The sequence below is a fragment of the Gracilinanus agilis genome, chromosome 1, assembly GCF_016433145.1.
Source record: "Gracilinanus agilis isolate LMUSP501 chromosome 1, AgileGrace, whole genome shotgun sequence".
In the NCBI taxonomy this organism is placed as follows: Eukaryota; Metazoa; Chordata; class Mammalia; order Didelphimorphia; family Didelphidae; genus Gracilinanus; species Gracilinanus agilis.
The window spans coordinates 707,931,927-707,953,044 of record NC_058130.1 but is presented as its reverse complement, the minus strand read 5'-3'; the positions used below and the strand labels follow the sequence as shown (position 1 = coordinate 707,953,044).

Here is a 21,118-nt window from a genome sequence, read left to right as displayed (position 1 = left end):
TTTTGTTTACTTGTCTCTCTCCATTAGATTGTGAGCTTTTTGAAGGCGGGAACTCTTTTGCTTCTTTTTATAAATGCAGCTCTTAGCTTATTTTTGCCTAGCACCTAGTAGGTTCTTGCTAAATGTTTATTATCTATTGACTATGTCCCAGATGATATGGTAAGCTCTGGGGGTCCAAAATTTAAAAGTAAGGGAGTCCCTCCCCTCAAGCAATATACATTCTAATAGGGAAAGGCAACATGTAAAGGGGAGTGGCGAATAGAAAAGAGAGTTTTGGTTTGTAGAGTGATGGGATGGTGAGTTGGTCCATAAAACAGTAATTGACATTGCTTTTCCAGAAGCAGTAGTATATTTGATACAATTATTGTGCCCAGAGTAAGAGTTGGAGAGAGAAGTGGGATGAGGACTGTAGGAATGATAGTGGTAGATGGCAAGGTAGCCTGGTATTCATATGGCTGGTTGGTATGTGGAAGCAAAAAATGGTCTGGGATTTGGGGGTCAGTTAATTAGAGTGGGCCAGGTAAATTTTCACTCACCAATGAAGATGGCAGGGCTTCAAGGAGAGGGAGTGCCAAAAATGAATGAATTAGCTGAAGGCATGGAATTAGGTGTGATCTCCCTGAAGGAGAGGGTTTATAAGAAAAAAAGAGAGCTGATGGTAGAGCCTTGGGAGGAGGGGGTCACAAATTTAAAGAGTAGGGAGAAGTTGCCAGGGGGAAAGGGATTAGATTTATTCTGCTTGGCCCTAGAGAAGAGTACATGAAGAATGGTGGAAGCTGCAAGACACAAATTTCTTTTTGGTAGAAGGGAAAGCTTCCTAAGAATTAGAGCTATCCCAAAATAAAAGAATAAGCTGCCTCTAGATCCCAGTCACCACCACCACCACCACACACACACACACACACACACACACACACACACACACACACACTCACACACACTTTGGAAGGCTTTTAGCAGAAGCTGGATGACCATTATCTACAAAGAGTAACTTAAACCTGTTAGAATGATCAACCTGAAATCCCTTCCAACTCCCAGATTCAGAGACAGAAAAGGAATAAATGATCAGGGAGACCAAGAACCAAAACAGAGCAATGCCACATGAAAGGAGAGGTATAAAGAAGCAGGGGGTGGTCAATTCTATCAACTGCTATAGAAAAGTAAAAGAGAAAGAGGCCTTTTAAAAAGGCATTAGATGGGACATTGTGACATTGGAGAACTGTTTCATTAGAGTGGTGGGAATAGAAGCCAGAATTCAAGAGGCTGAGAAGTGTGTGGGTGGTGTGGCAGCAAAGAGAGATAAAATAATAGCTTGAGGAGGCATCAGGGTCAAAGGAAGGATAGGAAAGAGCTGAGCATGTTTTTAGGCAGAAAGGAAGGAGCCAGTAGAGAGGCAGGAATTGAAGATGTATGAGAGAGGGGAGATAACTGCTAGAACAAGGTCTTGGAGAAAATGGGAGAAAAACGGCATCAAGAGCATATGGGCAAAGGATTTAACTCACAAGTAGGAAGGCCACTTAATTTTCCTGACTTGGTAGGAAGGAAAGGATGGAAGAGGTTATGAAGAGTAGAAATGAGAGGTCCCTTCCAGCTCTAGCCTATGGTTCTATTGCCTGCAGCCTAGCCAAGATGGGAGGGGGATGGGAAGGAGGGATGAGGAAAATGACACAGAGAAGAGACAGATTGTTTGCCCTTGGGAGCCCCTGTCTAAAGAAGGAGACAGAATAAACAAAACGATCAGAAATTTGTTTATAAAATTACACTTAATCATTTTGGGGGTGGAATGGAACTGGGATGAATCTATTTTTGGCGACTTTCCATGGCTCGCTCTCTCTCTCTCTCTCTGCATCTCATTCTTTGGGTCTTATTTAAACTCGAATTGCATTGTTTGTCCTGCATACAGTGTATGTCTCGCACCCTATACAGGTGGATGTCTCCATAATTCTGTATCTTCTGTATATTGCCCTCATTCAATATAATGCCCTCCCTCAATCTAAAGCTTTTTTTCCCCCAGTCTGTACTGAATTTGGACCAAGAAGGCTTATGCCCTCTCTCCCCAGCCCTAAAGGAGGGAGATAAGAGAACCTCTGAGGAGCGCCTGCACTCCCTCATCTCGCTCTCTCGGGCCTGTGAGCTCCCGGGTTTGGGACAGATCTCGGGGTTCCTGGAGCTGGATCCCTACTTTAGCGACCTCTCATGACCTCCTGACCATTCCAGCTAATGCGGTTGCAGTCGGGGAACCTGAGACGACCCGCTAGGAGCGCTGGGCGTGTCTTCCCTTAGGATTTGGAGGCGGGGCCGCTGAGGTCCCAGGAATACTCCCACTATCCCAGGTCACTGGAGAGGAAAGCCGGGGGTCCCCCTAGCGGGGGCGGGGACAAAGTGGGCGTGACCCGCTCGTCTACGCCACGATGGGGCGTGGCACCGGGGGGAGAGTCCCGCGGGGGCGGAGCCCAGGAGCAGTGACGTCAGGCTGGTTGGAAGTGCCGGCTGAGGCGCTCCTAGGAGGGGGGCGGGTGTAGCGGGGTTTATAAGCGAAGCGGGAGAGCCAGAGCTGAGAGCCGCAGCCCTAGGTGCTCAAGCGTCCCCGTACGCCCTCGTCTCGGGCCCGCAGTCCGCGAGGCCGGCGGGACAGGCGCGGGGAGCCGGGGGCAGCGGGGGCCGAGCCGGCCCGGGCAGGGGATGCGGCCACGGCCACGGCCGCGGAGCCATGTCGGTGCCTCTGCTGAAGATCGGGGCTGTGCTCAGCACCATGGCCATGGTCACCAACTGGATGTCGCAGACGCTGCCCTCGCTCGTGGGGCTCAACGGGACCGTGTCCCGCGCGGGCACCTCCGAGAGGATCGTGAGTGACCGCGGGGCGGGGGGCGTGGTGGGCTCCAGGGGATGAACTTCGGCGGCACCCCATTGCTTGGCTTCTCTGGGAAAACCCTATTTCTTATCTCTAGCGTAGACGCCGGTGGCAGATTTATCTGTCTGCTGTCTGGAAGGCGGTATAACCTCACACTGTGCACCCCCACCTTTCACTCCTCCCCCGCCTTTGGGCACCGGCTCCACCACCCTGTCTCCCAACCCCGGGCGGGAAAACTGATGCCCTCCAGAGGACTGGATGGGTGAAGGGGCTGTCGACTACCCCCGATGCCCCGTTCTCTTTTGAATGTTTAAGCTCCAATTGAGTGTGCTAGGCAACCCGACCCTTAAAGGGAACAGAATAAACTGCGGATACAGGAATGTACAAGCTTCAAGCTTCGGTGTCTATGCTGCTGGGTGTCTCAGTGTGTCATTGCTGGGTCTGTTACTGTCTGGCTCTTGCTGTATGCATTGCTGAGTGTTTATGTGCAAGTCTGTGTTTGTTCCTGTGTGGCCCTCTATTCCTGTGTTACTGTGAGACTCTCTTTGATGCTGCTTGTCTCTTTACTTTGTCCTAGGTGTTGCTGTGTCTCAGTTACAGTATGGATATTGCTGTGCATGTCTGAGAGTGTTAGCTTTCTGGATTTCTGTCTTTGCACATCTCCCCCCACCCCAAATCTCTTCCCCTTCATTACCTATTTCACCATGTGCTGAATATTTATTCCTATAACAAGTTGGTCCAGAGAGGGAGCTGCACTGGGACTGGGCATGATGCCATCTTCAGAGGTGGCTGGGATTGCCTCCCCCCATTTTGCTGGCAAAGCATTAGGACTGCCCATAGCTCCAGGGGAAATGAAGCCAAAAATAAGATTTAATAGTGACAGAACCAACCCTTACTGACCCCATCCCAAAGTGCAGAAAAGTGCTTCCTATAAGGGAGAATAATAGTGACCTGCCTGTTGAGTAGCACAAATTCACAACCCCTACCTCCCCAAAAGTGTGTTCTTTCCTTGTGTGTCTACTTCTTTCCTCTGTCCTCAAGAAACAGCTCTGTAACTCCCCTCCACCTGATCTTTCCAGGATTTAGGGGACTGTTTCTTGGCTTGATTCTGCTTGGTTTTGAGACAGAAACTGCCCCTCACCCCATAATTCCTTGATTTACAAGTAGAGTCTACCCCCTCACCCCTTAAAATGGAAGGTGGGAACATAATCAGTACATGGGACATTTTGAGAGCTCTTCCTGATTCTGATTGAGAGACGGCCTATAGTACATGGCAGATTTGGAACCAAAGTCTAGTCCTTTGGGTGTGATCATGTCTCCAAATGAGATATGTTTAATTCAAGAGGAGGGGAGGAAGGGGGAAAAGGGAATTTTGAGAAGACTTGATGCCCTTTAGAAACTAGAAATCATGTCTTAGATTCATAGACTGTCAGAAATGGAAGAGACCTTACCAGTGGGGAGACTGAGGCCCAGCAAGAGAAGAAGGGTTTGCCCAAGACCACACAGCAACACTACATGTCTAATTTTTCCTCTTATTGCTCAAAACCCTCTGGTTTTGCCTGTAGAATAAAATACAAAATATATAACCTGTCATTGAAAATCCTCCACAACTTGTCTTTCTAGTCTTATTTCATTTCATACAGGGATATATATATATATATAAAATCTTTCTCCAGCATTGAATTCGGGTATATATATACATATATATACATATATATGTATTTAATCAATGTTTGCTAGATTGGATTATTGAAGGCTAAACAAGGAATCACTTCAGAGCTGAGTCTACCCCTACTCCCAGTGAGCCCTTTGAATCTCCTGAGGTTTACTAATTTGGTACCTTTGTAGGACCTAATATGTAGAAGGGTAAAAAGAAGGATAAAATAACATTATAGGAGGTATTTCAACAATCTAGATCCTATGTAGACTGGTATCCAGTATTTTGAGGGGAGTCAAAATAATTTTATATGAGGAGCCATTGAAGGAACCAAAGGAGAAATAAGAATGATAAGAGAGTGAGAGTTAGATGGTGATTACTGCTTTCAAATATCCAAAAATCTGTGAAAAAGGGATTAGCTTTATTCTATTTACACTCTTTTCCTTCCAGTGCAGAACTAAGTTCTTTGATGATAGAAATCCTTGTTTCATCTTTGTGTCCCTAGTGCCTAACACTATATGTGCATTACACATATACTAAGTACTTAATGAATGGTTGACTTGAATAATGAATTATGGGAAGTTAGATTTTTCTCTTAATAGAAAGAAAAGTTTTCTAATAATTAGAGCTGACCAAACAGTAATAAACACCCAGGGAGATTATAGAAAGATAGCTGAGACAACCAGGTGCCTCAGTGGATAGAGCACTGGTTCTGGAGTCAGAAAGTCCTGAGTTTTTATCTGGCCTCAGACACTAACTGCGTGACGCTGGGCAAGTCACTTAAATGGCAAATCACTCCAATATCTTTACCTAGAAAACTTCATGGACAGTATTGGTGTGCTATGGTTGATGGGTTCATAAAGAGTTGTACACAACTAAACAACAATAACCATTTTTCTGGTAGGAGTTAGAGTTGAGTGGTCTCTGAAATCCATTTATTTCTAGAATTCAATGTGAATCCTATACTTGCTTTGTTCTGAGTACTAAACATCTATTGATGAAGTCTAGGATGACATTAGTGACAGTCACTGTTACACACACACACACACACATACATACATACAGAAGTGCAGCACAGGCACACAGAAACACACAATCAGCAGACGTCTTGGGGGGGGGCGCCAAGATAATAGCTGCCTATCTTAGGCCTCTCCCAACCCCATCTTCCATTGCTCACACTTGAAAAGTGGTCCAATGAATAGTTAAAGCTGGAATGTTAAGGTTAAAAGTAATGCTGCCCACCTCCAACCCTTCAGAGAGTTTTTCAGCACCATGGCCAGTGATCAAGGGATTTCTCAGCACCCTAGAAGGCTGGAAAGCGCCTGAATCCAGTCATCAGCTGATATGAATAAACTTACTGATAAACTTACTGTTTTTTTCACCTCTAACTCACTTCCTGCGGTTTGTTTGAAATACCAAAACACCTTAGATATTTCTGGGCTTCAAGAAAAAGCAAAGGGATAGTTTTGGGGAAGACCAAGAAGTAAGATCTGGAGACAAAAAAAAGAAACTATCAACCAAGTTAGGCATCTGGGAAAATAGCTTTAAAAATTAGTTCTCACATACATCAGTGTATGTGAACTCCATTGATCAAAAGATTTTTCAGCTCCTGTGTGGATTTACAGTTGCCTTTAGTGCCCTGAGAATGTTGGTTTGGAATGAATTGGGTCCTCATGAGCCTTCTGGACTTCTTTTCCTATAACTCCTTCCCAGGAGAACTCTAGCTGTATCTGTCCTCTACCTCTATTTCTATGTCTGCTAGTATCTCTCTATATCTATTTCTTTATCTGTGTGTGTCTTCCAGCAGCTATGTCTTTCCATGTATCTCTCTGAAGGCCTATATTTATGTCTATCTTTATCTATTTGTGTCTATCTCTCTGTATTCTCTTACTTTCTCTGTATCTGTGCATAAGAGACTCAGTGTGGTATAACATGCTGAGCATGGAGTCAAAAGAACTGTTCGAATCCTGCCTTCTACACCTACTTTCACAGGCAAGTTAACTCTTTTGTGGCTCAATTTTTCATCTGTAAAACAGGGTTACCTGTAGTAGTAATTACCTCACAGGTTTGTTATGAGTCTTAAATATGCTTATGTTCATAAAGCACTCTGTAGACCTTAAAATACTCTATAAATGTTGGCTATTATTTCCTGTAGCTATGTTTCTCCTCTAGCTCTGTGTCAGTCTCTCTCTTTGTGTGTGTGTGTGTGTGTGTTTCTGTACATCACTGTATGGCTATTACTAGAGCTCTATATGTGTTGGTTTCTCTCTATACATACATACATATGTTTGTGTGTCTTCATCTCTATCTATGGATTGTGTCTTTTCTTTTCACTGGGTGTCTCATCATATATCTGTGTCTCTGCATATGTCTCTGGTTCTCGTGTTTGTTTATATCTTCCTCTTTCCAAAAGAGAGCAGGCTTGAAGGATAACACTGCTGCCCACTTGCATTCAGGGATACTCAGTACAAGGGGGGGAGAATCTAGTGTTAGCTGATCTCAATATCTGTATCTTAATAACTATATATCTGTTTCACTTTCTGTCTCTTTCTGGGTGTGTTTACTCTTCCCGTGCCTCTCTCTACATCTTTTCACTGTAGCCCTGTTTTCATCACTAGCACATTTCTTTCTTTGTCTTTCTCTCTCCCCTCTATCCATCTCTTTTCTTCTCTACCTCTCTTTTCCCTTCTAACTCTCATTCTTGTATCTGTTTCTCTTTCTCGACTCTCTCTCTTTACACTTCTCTCCATTTCTCTGTGTCTCTGTGCCTCTTTTACTCCCTCTGCTTCTACTTTTCCCTTTGCCCCTTCTGCCTTTCCTTTTCATTCTTTTTACTCTCCCTTCTCTCTGCTTCTCTCATTCTCCAACTCTCCTCTTCTATTTCTACTTCCCAGATTTTCTATCTTTATCTCTCCTTCTCTGTATCTTCTTAACTACCTTTTCCTCCTTGTTTCTGTGCTCCCTCTACCTCTACATCTTTCCTATTCCATGTCTCCCCTTCTCCTTCTTTGTCCTTTTGCTTGTCTCTGTTCTCCTCACTCTCTTTAATTCTTTCTCTTTCCCCTCTTCCTGTTTGTTCTCTCTTTCCTCCCCTCCTCTCTCTCCTCTCCTATCTCTCCGTCATCCATGTCTCCTTGTTTTTCCTTTTGTCTTTTTTTCTGCCTTTTTGTTGTTATCCCCATCAGACTCTCATTTTCTTCTCTCTTCTTTCAACTTCTCTCTTTGTGTCTGTTCTCTATATGTCCCACTATTTCTGTTTTGTCTTTCTCTCTCTCCCATTCTTTTTTATCTTCTTCATCTCTGACTTTCCTCTGTGTCTCTGTTTCTATCTTCTCTAAATCTCTGTTTACCTCTCTGTTCCTTCTCACACCCTCTGTTTTTTCTATCCTTACCAGCTCTCTGTTCCTGCTTCTTCTCTTTTCATCTCTTGCCTTTCTGTTTTTCTCTCCCTTCATATCTTTTTTTTTGCTTTTCTTTCCTTCTCTCATTCTATCTCTCCTCTCTCTTTGCCTTTCTCTCTGTCTTTATTCTCTGCCACTGTATTTTTCTGCATATGTGGATATTTCACTTTTTTCCTGTGTATGTTTATGTGTATTTCTCAGTAAATCTGCATATTTGTGTATGATTCTCTTTGTGTTGGTGTGTGCCTCCAGGTATGGATATATCTATCTGTATGTGTTATCTATCTTATTCTAAAGCAGCTACAGTGTGCATTATACTATGCTAGACATTGGAGGAACTTATAGTTTAATTAAGACATGATCAATGCCCTCATAGAATTTCCACCCCCATTACTTGAAATGCTCTTCCTCTTCCTCACCTCCACCTCTTAGTTTCTCTGGCTTTCTTCAGGGCTGAGCTCAGATCCCATCTTCTGCAGGAAACCTTTCCTGGGCTCTCCCCTGCCCAATGGCTAGTGCTTTCCTTTTGAGGTTATCTTCCGTCTTCATATATATATGTATGTATGTATTTCTTCCCTCATTAAAATATAAGTTCTTTAAGGACTATTTTGTAACTTTCTTTGTACCCCCAGCACATAATAAATGCGTTAATAATTCTTGTTGACTTACTCTAATGCATAGTATTACAGGATACTACCTGATAGGTGCATCAGAGATTGTCAAACCAAGTGTCATGTGAGGTCTAAAAGGGGCACATCTTTAGTGATTGGTGAGATTAGAAAAAGTTTGGAATAGATAACAGGTGAGTTGTACTTTAAAGGATGGATAGGAATTCAATAGACGGAGAGGGAGAGAGAGGAGGAAACTGCCAACATAGGGAACACTCATCAATCAATAGATTGATCTATCAATAGGTTGTTATTAAGTGCCTGCTACATGCCAGCCACTGTGCTGAACTCTGAGGATACAACAAGAGGCAAAGATACAATCATGAGGGTGCATGGTGATTTTCAGGCAACAGAAAGTTGGTCTTTTGTCTGGAACATAGAGCATGTAGAAAAGATATATGACATAAAACTAGGGCCATCTAGGTGGCTCAGTGGATAAAGGGCCAGACCTAGATATGAGAAGTCCCGGGCTCAAATCTGTCTTCAGACACTTCCTAGCTGTTGTGGCCCTGGGCAATTCACTTAACACCAATTGCCTAGCCCTTACCACCCATTTGCCTAGTGACCAATACTTAGTATTGATTCTGAGATGGAAGGTAAAGGTGTGTGTGTGTGTGTGTGTGTGTGTGTGTGTGTGTGTGTGTGTGTGTATTTGTATGATCAGATTGTAGGTGAATGGAGTGCCAAACAAAAGAATTTGAATTTCACTCACCAGATAGACTATTATGGAAATATTGTGAAGGACAGATTCGAGGTGACAGAGTAGATGCAGGAAGACCTTTAATGAGGCTATTGTAATAATCCTAAAATGTGATATACATAGGGCTATACTAGGATGGTGGCAGTGGAAACCGAGAGGAGGAAATGGATAGGAGATGTTATATAGAATCAAGAGGGTCTGGCAACTGATTGGTTGAAAGACAAGAGGAAAAAAATGTCACAGACGGTTTTAAAGTTTGTTGGGGGTTTTATGGAGGCGGAGTATGGTTTTTAGCATGAGAGATTAGGTGGTAGTGATTTCATTAGCAGAAATATTGATGCCAAAAAGAAGACCAAAATTAGAGATAAAGTCTGTTAAATTTGAGTGGGACAGCCAGTGGGACAGCCATGTGGAGATGCAGGCATTTTTCAGTCATATTTGACTCTTTGTGATCCCATTTGGAATTTTCTTAACAAAGATACTGGAGTGGCTTGCCATTTCCTTCTCCAGTTTATTTAACAGATAACAGATAAGGAAACTGAGATAAACAGGGTTAAGGACTTGGCTAGGGTCAAACTGCCAAGTCTGAGGCCACATTTGAACTCAGGAAGATGAGCCATTGGACTCCTGGTTCTAACAGGTTTCAAGTTATATTTCTTGGAAATCAAGCCTTTATGCCAGTTCCTAACCATCTCCTCACCATGCTGCTTCATAAGTAGTCACACCTTTCCAGATTCTCCTTATGTGCTGTCTTTCTCCATTAAAATATAAGTTCCTTGAGGGCAGACACTATCTTCCTTGCTTGTATTTATATCCCCAAACACTCAGCACAGTGCCTAGAATATATAAGTACTTAATAAATGTTTTCTCTCTCTATTAAGAGAAATTAGACAGAAGGCCAAGGGAAGAACTTAAGAAACTTGCATATCTCTACCTTTCTTTCTCTCTCTGAATCTGTCTGCCTCTATGTCTGTTTCTGTGTTTTTTCTCTTTCTTTCTGGATCTTTCTGATTCTACCCTTTTTGCATCCATTTGTTTGTGACACTTTCTGTGCCTGTGTCTATTTGGATCTGCCTTCTTGTTTCTGTGGCTTTGGTTCTATCTCTGGGTCTGTCTGCCTATCTGTCTCTATTCCACTTTGTCTATCATTTGCTTTCTCTTTCTGTATTATTTCTTTTTTTCCACATTCCTCTTTTCCCCAAGGCATTTATCAGTGACTTGGATGGAAGCCTAAATGGCATGCTAATAACATTTGCAGGTGACACAAACCTCAGAGGGATTTTAGCATGTCAAGCAATATAATTGGGATCCAAAAGATCATGGTGGGCTAGATCTAATAAATTGAAATGCAATCGACCTAAATGTAAAATCTCCTACTTGGCTTCAGAAAGCCAACTGCACAAGTACAAGAGTGGGGAGACATGGCAAGACACCATTTGAAAAGACCTGGACATTTTAATAGACTGCAAGTTCAGTATGAGCCAACATTATGGCAGGGCAGCAAAAAAGCTATTTTGATCTTGGGCTAAATTCAGTTCTCTGCATTTCTAGAAGCCTTGTGTCCTCAGTGATGACAATAAGAATCCCACTGTCCTCTTCTCTTCTCAGAGTACATCAGGAATGTTATGTTCTGGATTGGGTACCACATTTTAGTAAAGATATTAATTAGCTGGAGAACATCAAAAGGTTGGCAACCAAGATGTTAAGGGGACTGGAGACCATGCCATTAAAGGCTGAAGGAAGTGGAGATGTTCAGCCAAAAGAAGACAAGATTCAGAGAAAGGCACAATAGTTATCTTCAAATATGTCTAATAGACTTGTTTTGCTTGGTTCCCAAGAGAAAAACTAAGAACAATGGATGGAAGTTTCAAAGAGGTACTTCCATACTTCACTTCCATACAGAAAAATACTTCCCATTGGTTAAAGGTCTTCAGTAATGGAACAGGTCCATGAAGGGAACCTTCCTAAACTAAAAGAAAGCATCTAGTCAAAGACTAGCTTTAACTAGTCTTGGTTGTTTATAAAGGGGTTTCCATATGCCTGCCTTGAATGGATGGGTGGACCAAGTAACTTTAGAGGTCTCTTCCATCTTAGGGAACTTAAGTTTATGTCTCTGCCTCTAACTTGTACACAGGTTGTGTTGAGCATCAATTTGGTATACTAGAGAGAGCACTAGGCTTGGAGTTAAGAAGAAGAGTTGGGTTCAGATCCCATACTTACTAGCTGTTTAACCCTAGGCAAGTCACTTGAGTTTCTTCAATAATAAATCATCTACCTTACAGAGCTGTCATGAGATCAAACATGATACTGTGAAAAGTGAAACACTTTTTGAACCTTAAAACACAATCAATGTAAATATGAGCTGTTGTTATTTCAACCCAAGACATAGTTTTGAATTACATAGAGGATAAAAGAGAGGTCAAGAAAAAAGCTTGGGCCTGTGATAGGTTGGGGTCAAGGTGGAATTACAAACGCCTGTAGCCTGAGCCAGACAGGGAGAAGTGTGATATGCTGCTTCCAGTTCCCACGATCCTGTCTTTTCTCATCCTGCCCATTCAGGTGTCTCTCTAGGACCCAGCAGGCTAAGTTCTAGCTCCAAGATGGAAACATCTGGTGAGGCTGCAGCTGGGCAAGCTCATCCTAAATAAGGGAGCTGATTGCAGGGGGCGGGCAGCAAGGAAAGAATAGGCTGAGGGAAGCTCAGGCAGGTCACGTGCTGGTGCTGCTGACCCTCAGAATCTGGTTTGGCCTGAGAAAGTAGAGGGAGGGAAATGGCAGAAAGATCTGTATGTCTGTCTGCTCACCCTGCCTGCCCCTCTAGGGCCCTGAAGCCTAGTCCGTGGCCCAGCTTGTGTATTTTGATCTCACTTTCTTTGGGGTCTTTTGTCTCTTATCTGTCAATGAGCCTTTCCCTCAGTGCTTCTCGATACTATTTACTCTCTGTGGTCCTCCCTCACTCTGTCTTTATCTCGGTGGCTTTATCACAGTCACAGAAGCTGAGTTGGAAAGGACCTTAGAGAGGCCATCATTAACCTAGAAAAGTGTCTCTCCTAATACAGTTTACTTCTTGGCCAATCTATGTGACTTTGGGGACATGAGACAAATTGATGCTGTGGATTCCCACCAAGCAAATCTTCTTCTCCAATAAAAAAGGTACTTATAAAGATATTGTAATTAGAATGAATCAGTTAAATGGGCTATCCTCCCTATTCACTCCCCAACTTGCACTCTGTGATCCCATTGTCTCCTGATGGAAGCAAGGGCAGAGCTCTTTGGGGCTGGGTTTCCAACCTTTCAATTCAGACACTGCCTAGATGCTTAACCCCATTGGAAGGCAGGCAAGTGAGCAGCTGTGTGAGTATCAAAGCTGGCAAAGAGAGAAGCTGATTAATGGTCCACAGGTAGGTGGGACCTAGGGCAAAGGCAGGATGTCTGCCACACATCAGGCTATGTTGGCCCATTTGTATATGTTAACAGATCAGGATAAGCAATGGGATGAGGTGAGATGGGAAAGGTTCCTCTCTTCTTCGCAGAGGCACTCAGACTTTACAGCCCTCCCTCTCCACATTTACAGTATTAGAGCTAGGAATTTTGAATTCTTGGGCATAGTACAGTTCAATGCGGGGGAGGGGGAGGAATGATGATTAACTTGTAGATTTAGGACTTGAGTTTAAGTCTCAGATGACCACTTCCTACCTGGGTGACTATTCTATTAATCACTTCCCTTATAAGTTTCTTCATCTGTAAAATTGAATAGGTTGAGGGGCATCTGGGTGGCTCAGTGGATTGAGAGTCAGGCCTAGAGACAGGAGATCCTAGGCTCAAATCTGACCTCAGACACTTCCTAGCTGTGTGACCCTGGGCAAGTCACTTAGCCCCCATTGCCTACTACTCTTCTGCCTTAGAACCAATACACAGTATTGATTTTAAGACAGAAGGTAAGGGTTTAAAAAAAATTGAATAGGTTGGTCTAGATGACCTCTTAGGTTCCTAACTAAAAACCACTCTGACTCACTTCTCTGTGACCTTCCATTGCTTGAGCCTGCAACTGTGGTATAGCCTGCATTGCTAACACATGAAGATGTCATTTCTCAAAGCCTGTGTCACAGTCAGACAATGAGAGCAGGCCCAGATGGGGCTCTGGGGGATGGATGGCTTACAGTGTAGTGACAAGAAACTGGATTTGCAATCAGAAGCCCTAAATCCTGATTGTGACACTTACTAGCATTGGTAAGTAATTTCCTGTCTTTGAGCAGGCATTTTCTTATCTGTGGGATATATCTCTATCACACACAGAAGGATATCTATTATATAGATGTAGATAGTGAATAGATAATTTTTATCAGATATATGATCTTTTCAGTGTGGAGACTCTCCTCTACCAATGCAGGTCAATACCTTCTCTCCAACTTTTAATCCTAGAAAATTGCCTGGAGTGCACAGAGTGACTTGCTCAGAGTCACACAATTGGTATGTGGCAGAGGAGGGCTTTGAACCTGTCTTCTTGCTTGTGAAGCCAGATCTCAATCTAATTTTCTATGCAGATACTCTAATAATAATAATTACATGAAATAATAAAACAAACAAAAACCCTGTAGTTTGGGTATTTTTTAAGTACATTTGGAAACCTTACGGTGCTATAATCAAACTATTATTATTGACCATGATTCTCCCTGTCCTAGGTCCTGAAGTTTCCTGACAAATGGGTAGAGTCTCTAATAACTCCTAAGTCTAAAATGAGTCTCCAGCATTGGGCCACACAGTGCCCAAAAGAAAGAGAAATTACTGGTGGAGTTGAGGTCACAGTCTGGGGCTGGGATTGGGTGTCAGTCTTGAGTGGGAATCAAAGCTCAGTCTATGGAGGGGGGGTTAGGGGTTAGTGGGTGGAATTAGGGGTTTAACCTGGGACAGGGAAGCCATCTACATTTGTTGCCTCTATTTCTTCACCAACCATTCATTTCTTATCCCCTCGAAATCTGGTTCTTGACTCATCATGCTACTGAAAATTTTCTCTTCAAAGTTACTGACAAGCTTTTAACTGCTCAATCCATTGGCCTTTTCTTTAGTCGTTGTTGACTAATCTCTTCCCACATAGTCTTCTCTGGGCTTCTGTAGCCCTATTCTTTTTTTCCTTTTCTACCTGTAAGGCTCAGCCAGAGAAGACCCCTTTCCTTATCTAGTCACCCACCATTATCAGGTTGGAGATGTGGGACATACCTACCAAACAACCCATACTCTCAGATTTCCTTTTAACTTGCACTGCCACTTGTCCCCACACAGTGTCCAACTAGGGATGTATCCTTCCCTTCAATTCTCTTCCCTTTTACCAATCACCTTGCTTCTTCCCCATAGACACAGTCTTCTAGGTCTTTCTCAGGATTTACTTCTACTTAAAGGGAGGATATTGAGAAAAGCTATCTTGTAGCTCTATCTAACATGATGATTGCATATATCACTATCACTAGGTTTGGCAGAAACTAGATTTAGGCCAATATCTTATACCATATACTACCCAATGTCTCTGAAATGATACTATGGAAGCATCAGTTTCTCTAAAACTATTAAGCAAAATTTCTCTGGCCTAAAAATCCTTTCAAGACTTGTCTCTATTGATAAGTTTGGTCAAGTACAAATAGGCTTTATTTAAAGAAAAGGATTAAGAGTAGAAACCAAAACTAACAGAGTAGAGCTTATTTTGTTAAGCTCCTTGTCTTTCCCATCCCCTGAAGATAGGTCTTCTCCAGTCACATGGAAACTTAAAGCTATTCGAGGTTTATAATCTGATCGACTCTAAAAATGGTGGTTGGTCCCAGGTCCCAGCTCTGGGTCATGTCCTAATGTGCTTCTGGGCAGAAGCCTCCTCTTGTAAAGGTTAAATTTAGTTATTGAATTTAAATTATGTGAAATAACATGGTCGTGGTCCCTGGAGTTATTATATCTCAACTCATATGTTTATTTACAAAATAGAGTGGAAACTAAAATTGCTCAAATTCATATCAAAGTTCACAACAATAACATAGTCCCCCCCCCCCGGGGTAGATAATAATACAGGGATCACTCTGGGCTGCATGGCTGAGTTATGAGATATATTAATCAATTTGCAAAAGAAATTAAAAACATAAAATAATCCAAACAAAAGAAAAAACAACTTGTGGATGAAATATAAAATATCTAAGTCTTATTTCTAAAGCAATCTAAGTAAAGGAAAAACGAAACTAAAGCAAGTCCTTGAATCAGGACCCAATTAAAGTGATTTAAATAATTATGCACTTACCCAATCAGTAGCCAGGACTACAGAAAGTTTGCCACACTATGGGAGACAGAAAAGGGACTAGATTAAAGGAACCAGAATGGCAGCAAAAATGAGTAGCCAGGACTACAGAAATTTTGCTGCACTATGGGAGACAGAAAAGGAACTAGATTATAGGAACCAGAATGGCAGCGAAAGTGAGATGCTTGATGGGGTTCAGGGAAGTCCAGCCTCTGACATATGTCAAAACAGCTACAATTTCAAAACCCAAACAAGTTGAAGTTCTCTTCTCTTGGCTCAAAATTACATCAATTCCACTTGGAGTGGTTGGTCTCTTTGACTTTGTGCTCAATTGTCACTATGCAGGTAACTTTGTGGTTCTTTGGCACTGTGCAGTGGCTCTTTTTATATTCTCTTGGAATCAGACAGAATTATCAAGCAAAGTCCCATAACTTTTTTAAACAATCCATGGCATTTCTATAGTTTGAAGTTTTTGGGTATGCATTAATATTAGAACAAATTTATTGTAAACTTATATTACTGTAAAATAAAAAATTAAAAAACATTAATATTTTTAAAAAATAGAGTGGAAACAATAAAGTAAGGGAAATGTGAGAGAGGTTAGAGAAAATACCTATATTAGTCCTCGGCCAGGAGGACCGGTAGTGAGTAACTGCAAGGCCTCCTCCAAGATGGAAGCTAGTCTCTTAGGAAACCAGGAAAGTAGTCAGCCCTTTCCACTCACCCAATGAAGTAGTCCAGGAGTCAGAATCCAAGTTGATGTCACCATCCAAGCTGTAGTCTCCAGTGAAGTTCCCTTAAAGACTGTCTCCAGGAGAACACTCTCCACTAGACTCACCTTCACCAGACTCACTGATCAGGGATTTCGTGGCTTTTATGGTAGTTTCCTGTTCCTGCCCCTCTTCACAGGGGCCAATCACAGTTTCCAAATTGTCCAGCCCTGCCCAGGGGGGCAGTGTCTGTGGGACTGACTTGTCACCTCTAAAGATGTTAACTCTTCTCCTAGGATTCACACGTTTCTGAGTTGTCATCCAGTTTGGATTCGCATGTTACTAAGTTATTACCCAGTTAGCATCTGGGTTGCACCTACTAAGGTTAAGTATGGGTGACCTTTGTTGATTAATTCAAAAATAGACAAAGGAGAGTTAATAGTTAATCCTTTCCTCATCATCTACTGAGGTACTAAGTAGGGGTACTTAAGTTATTGTTAACCAAAGCTTTAACTCCAACTAGACAAAGAGAATAAAGGATTCCCTTTTCATAAGTGTAAACTCAGAATAGACAAAGAGAACCAAGAATTTCTTTTCACACTCTGAAGACATCTACATTATCTCCTGCACAAGTTGTCAAAGTTTTGAATGGAATTTCAAATGTTTGTTATTTATAATAAGAGCATCTTTTGGTGAGGACTCAGAAAGGCTATAACTTAGAAACACTAGGGAAGGATACAGTTAGGTGTAGATGGATAGGACTGATGTGTTGCACTTTCTCAACTAAATGTCTCTATAGGAACTGTTCCTGGTTTCCCCACCTAGCCTCCCTCCCTGATTCTTATCCTCTTAGCTTGTCCTCTATTCCTAAAGCCATCCGTCTCATGAGTAAGGGAAACAGAATGCTGCCATATGCCTGGAGTTGGGGGGTCCTGAGATTGACATGACATTTTAGAAAGATTCGTGATGTCTATTTTCTTCCCTGCTTAATATCTTGGAAGAATAATCCTGCCAGAGTTGAGAGAAGAGCATGAGAGAAGAATTGGCAGGGGAGAGTTGGTTCATAAAGCTTGTGAAAAAGTATGAGGGTCCCCTCAGGCTGAGGCCACCCACATTCACTTCTTTGTTTGTGCACTGCCACCACCCCCAAGTTAGTGAAAAGAAAAGATAAAGCATTGCAAAGATCAGCTAAAAGAACTGGGCCTGATGGGCCAGGAGAAAAGAGGACTTGGGGAACATGATAGCTGTCATGCTGTATTTGAAAAGTTGTCATGTGGAAGAGAGATTTGACTTGTGCTTGCCCGAAAGATGGCAGAACCAAAATTAATGAGCAGAAGTTGAGGAGAGTCAGTCAACAAATATATATTAAGCACCTATCATGTGCTGGACAACTGTGCTAAGTGAAGGGGATACCAAAAAAGGGGGACACAAAGACAGTTCCTGCCCTTGAGAAGCTCACAATCTAATGGGGGAGACAACATGCAAACAAGTGCAGACAAGCTATATAAAGCTATATATAAATATAACCAACTAAGGAAGAGACACTTAGGGTTGGTCTAAGGAAAGATTTCCTAATAATCAGAGAAATGCAAATGTTAGGCAACTAGGTGATATAGTGGATAGAGCACCCAACCTGAAGTCAGGAAGATCTGAGTTCAAATACAGCCTCAGACACTTACAAGTTGTGTGACCTTGGGCAAGTCACTTAATTCCCATTTGCCTTAGTTTCTTCTTACATAAAATGGGCTAGAGAAGGAAATAGGAAACCACTCCAGAATCTTTGTCAAGAAAACCCCAAATGGGGTCATAAAAAGTCAGACATGATTGCACAACAACAAAATGTGAAACGGACCACTTTGAAAAGGGAGTTTTTGTTTATCAGGTATGTTTAGGCAGAAGCCATTGACCATGTTATACAGGGGAATCTGGTTCAGGAACTGCCTATAAGTGATCCTTAAGGATCCCTTCCTATTTTGAGGTCCTGTAATTTTTGATAAAGGTGCCTGTGTATAGGGATGTGGAAGGAACTCCTTTTTAGCTGCTGCCTCGAGAATACTGTCTGGTCCCTCATTTCCCTACCCTCTCTCTCAACAAATATACAAAGTATAGGGGACAAAAAGGCAAATGGTACCTCATAGATATCACTGGGATTTGGTGAGCTTAGCCTCATGATGGAACATGGCTTTAGAAGGATATACTTTATTCAAAAGGAGTAGAATAGGTCAAAGACAAGTTTGGGTTGGTGGCATCATAGAAAGACCGTAAATGACAAGGATTTACTCTTGTGAAGAAATTCAGTAACCACAAGACCTCTGGGTGAAGATCATTGGAGATAGGAACAATGTTATCATTAGTGTACCTGCAGGCTATCTAGAGAGAAATAGGAAATAGAAAAAGGAATTTTGGGAACATATGACAAGCCTGGAAATGTAGGCATGGTATAAGAGTGATGGGGTATCCCTCAATTATCTCAACTTCTTCTGGAACATTCTTTCAACTCAAGGCAGAAAGTTAATTATTTCTTGACTTGCATCCTTACATTTCATCCTTGGAAAAAAGTAGAGGAGGCAACCAGTGAAACTTCTATTCTGGGTCTAATTCTCACCATTCAAGAGAAAGCTACCAGTGAGGTAGAAATGATAGGAAATGAGAAAGCAAGAACTCCATCTTAGAATTTGTGATAGAGTAAATGAAAGCAGAATGTCTGATACAAATTCTAGATTTAGGGAGAAATTATTTCAAAATATTCAGAAAGACAGTAAGTGAAATCCCATCAACTAAAAGTCTTTTGGAGAAGTCAATCCTGGAGGGATGAGTTACTCTCAAGAAAGAAATTCAAAAGCATGAAGGAAACAAGCTCTGATGAGAGAAAAAGTGACCTAGAGCAACTGATATGGATACATAAGGAACTCACTGACCAATTTAGATTTTTAAAAGACACATGCAGATAATGGAAGAAAGGTAGGTAACAGTATACATTTTATTCACTACCAATCACATATAACAAATTTCCACTCAAGTTTTCCCAAGTTATATGATTGAATTTATCTCCCTCCCTTCCCTTTGGAGGCAATTCAAGCTGGTTTATGCATGTATTATCATGTATAACATATTTCCATACGGTTCATTTTTGTGAGTAATCTTATAAAACCAAAACCCCAAAACATAAACCCAAATAAATAATTGAAAAATCATCTGCTTTCATCTGCATTCTGACTCCAACAGTTCTTTCTCTGGAGGTGGATAGCATTCTTCGTCATGAGTCCCTCAGAATTGTCCTGGATCATTGTGTTGCCGATAACAGCTTCTCACAGTTGATCATTCCACAATATTGCTGTTACTGTATACAAGTTCTCTTGGTTCTGCTTATTTCACTCTGTATCAGCTCATGTAGGTCTGTCCAGCTCTTTCTGAAATCACTCTATCATTCCTTACAGCACAATAATATTCCATCACCATTATATACCACAGTTCAGCCATTTTCCAACTGATGGACCTTCCCTTAATTTCCAATTCTTTGCCACCACAAAAAAAGCTATGAATACTTTTGTACAAGTAGGTCCTCCCCCCTCCTTTTTTTTTAAACCCTTGTATTTTGGTGTATTGTCTCATAGGTAGAAGATTGGTAAGGGTGGGCAATGGGGGTCAAGTGACTTGCCCAGGGTCACACAGCTGGGAAGTGGCTGAGGCCGGGTTTGAACCTAGGACCTCCTGTCTCTAGGGGACTCTCACTCCACTGAGCTACCCAGCTGCCCCCCTCCTTTTTTTAAAAAATCTTTCTGGGATATAGACCTAGTAGTGGTATTACTGGGTCAAAGGGTATACAACTTTATAGCCCTTTGGGGATAATTCCAAATTGCCCTCTAGAATGGTTGGATCAGTTTACAGCTTCACCTGCAATGCATTAGTGTCCTAATTTTGCCACATGCCCTCCAACATTTATCATTTTCCTTTACTGTCATATTAGCCAGTCTGATAGATGTGAGGTGGTATCTCAGAGTTGTTTTAATTTGAATTTCTCTAATCAAGAGTGATTTAGAACATTTTTTCATATGATTATTGATAGCTTTGATTTCTTCATCAGAAAACTGCCTATTCAGATCAACAGGACAGATTTTTAAATGTTGCATATTGTTTAAAGATTAGTATTGAGTGCTAAATTCAGAATGAAAAATTGGCAAGGGAATTTAAGGACGAGAGCAAGATTTGTTGAGGGCTCTTTTTTGTTATATTAGGGAAGAGGATCAAATAAAAAATAGGATTGCTTCTTGGGGTGGTTGAGATGATGATAATAGACTATAAAGAGAAGGCAGAACAATTCAACTCTTGTTTGCTTCTGTCTGCTCTGCCAAGGAGAATGAGCTCTGATTGTAAAAGGCTGAACAAAGAGGACTAAAAAAGGGTTGAAATCCAATATGAACTATGTGCTTACATCTCCCAACATAAGCAAAGAAATATATAAGCATACAGCTACCCTTGATGAGTTCCGTCACCTATCTCAGGTGAGCTACATTCTATGGTACAGAAAGGAAATAGCAGATGTGAGTACTAAACTACTCTCAGTGGTCTCTGAAAGATTTTGAAGAATATGAGAAGTAAATATTTCTCTTTTTTTTTTTAAGGAAGAGAATGGAAAATGCAAACTAAAATCCAGTGAGCTTAATATTGATTCCTAGACAAATTCTAGAATGCCTTGTTTAAGAGCTGTTTAGTGGTCATTTATGAAAGGAAGTAGTGATCATAGAAAGCCAGCATGGTGTCATCAGAAGCAAATCATGTCAGACTAATATTGGTATTCTCCCTCCCTCCCTCCCTCCCTCTCTCTCTCCCTCTCTCTCTCTCTCTCTCTCTCTCTCTCTC

At 41.8% G+C, this 21,118-nt stretch overlaps 1 protein-coding gene across 2 annotated transcripts in view; it reads left to right on the top strand.

Annotated features, from left to right (window-relative positions):
• The first annotated feature begins 2,710 nt into the window (after positions 1-2,710).
• The window catches only part of OLFM2 (olfactomedin 2), a 44,294-nt gene continuing 25,886 nt past the window's right edge, over positions 2,711-21,118 (top strand). The window contains exons 1-2 of one of the 2 annotated variants that reach the window (XM_044658370.1): positions 2,711-2,815; positions 11,382-11,416. In XM_044658370.1, the coding sequence (XP_044514305.1) occupies positions 2,711-2,815; positions 11,382-11,416 (140 nt within the window). Of the gene's footprint in view, positions 2,846-11,381; positions 11,417-21,118 lie in introns of both variants that reach the window. The other variant, XM_044658369.1, reaches the window with a different exon arrangement.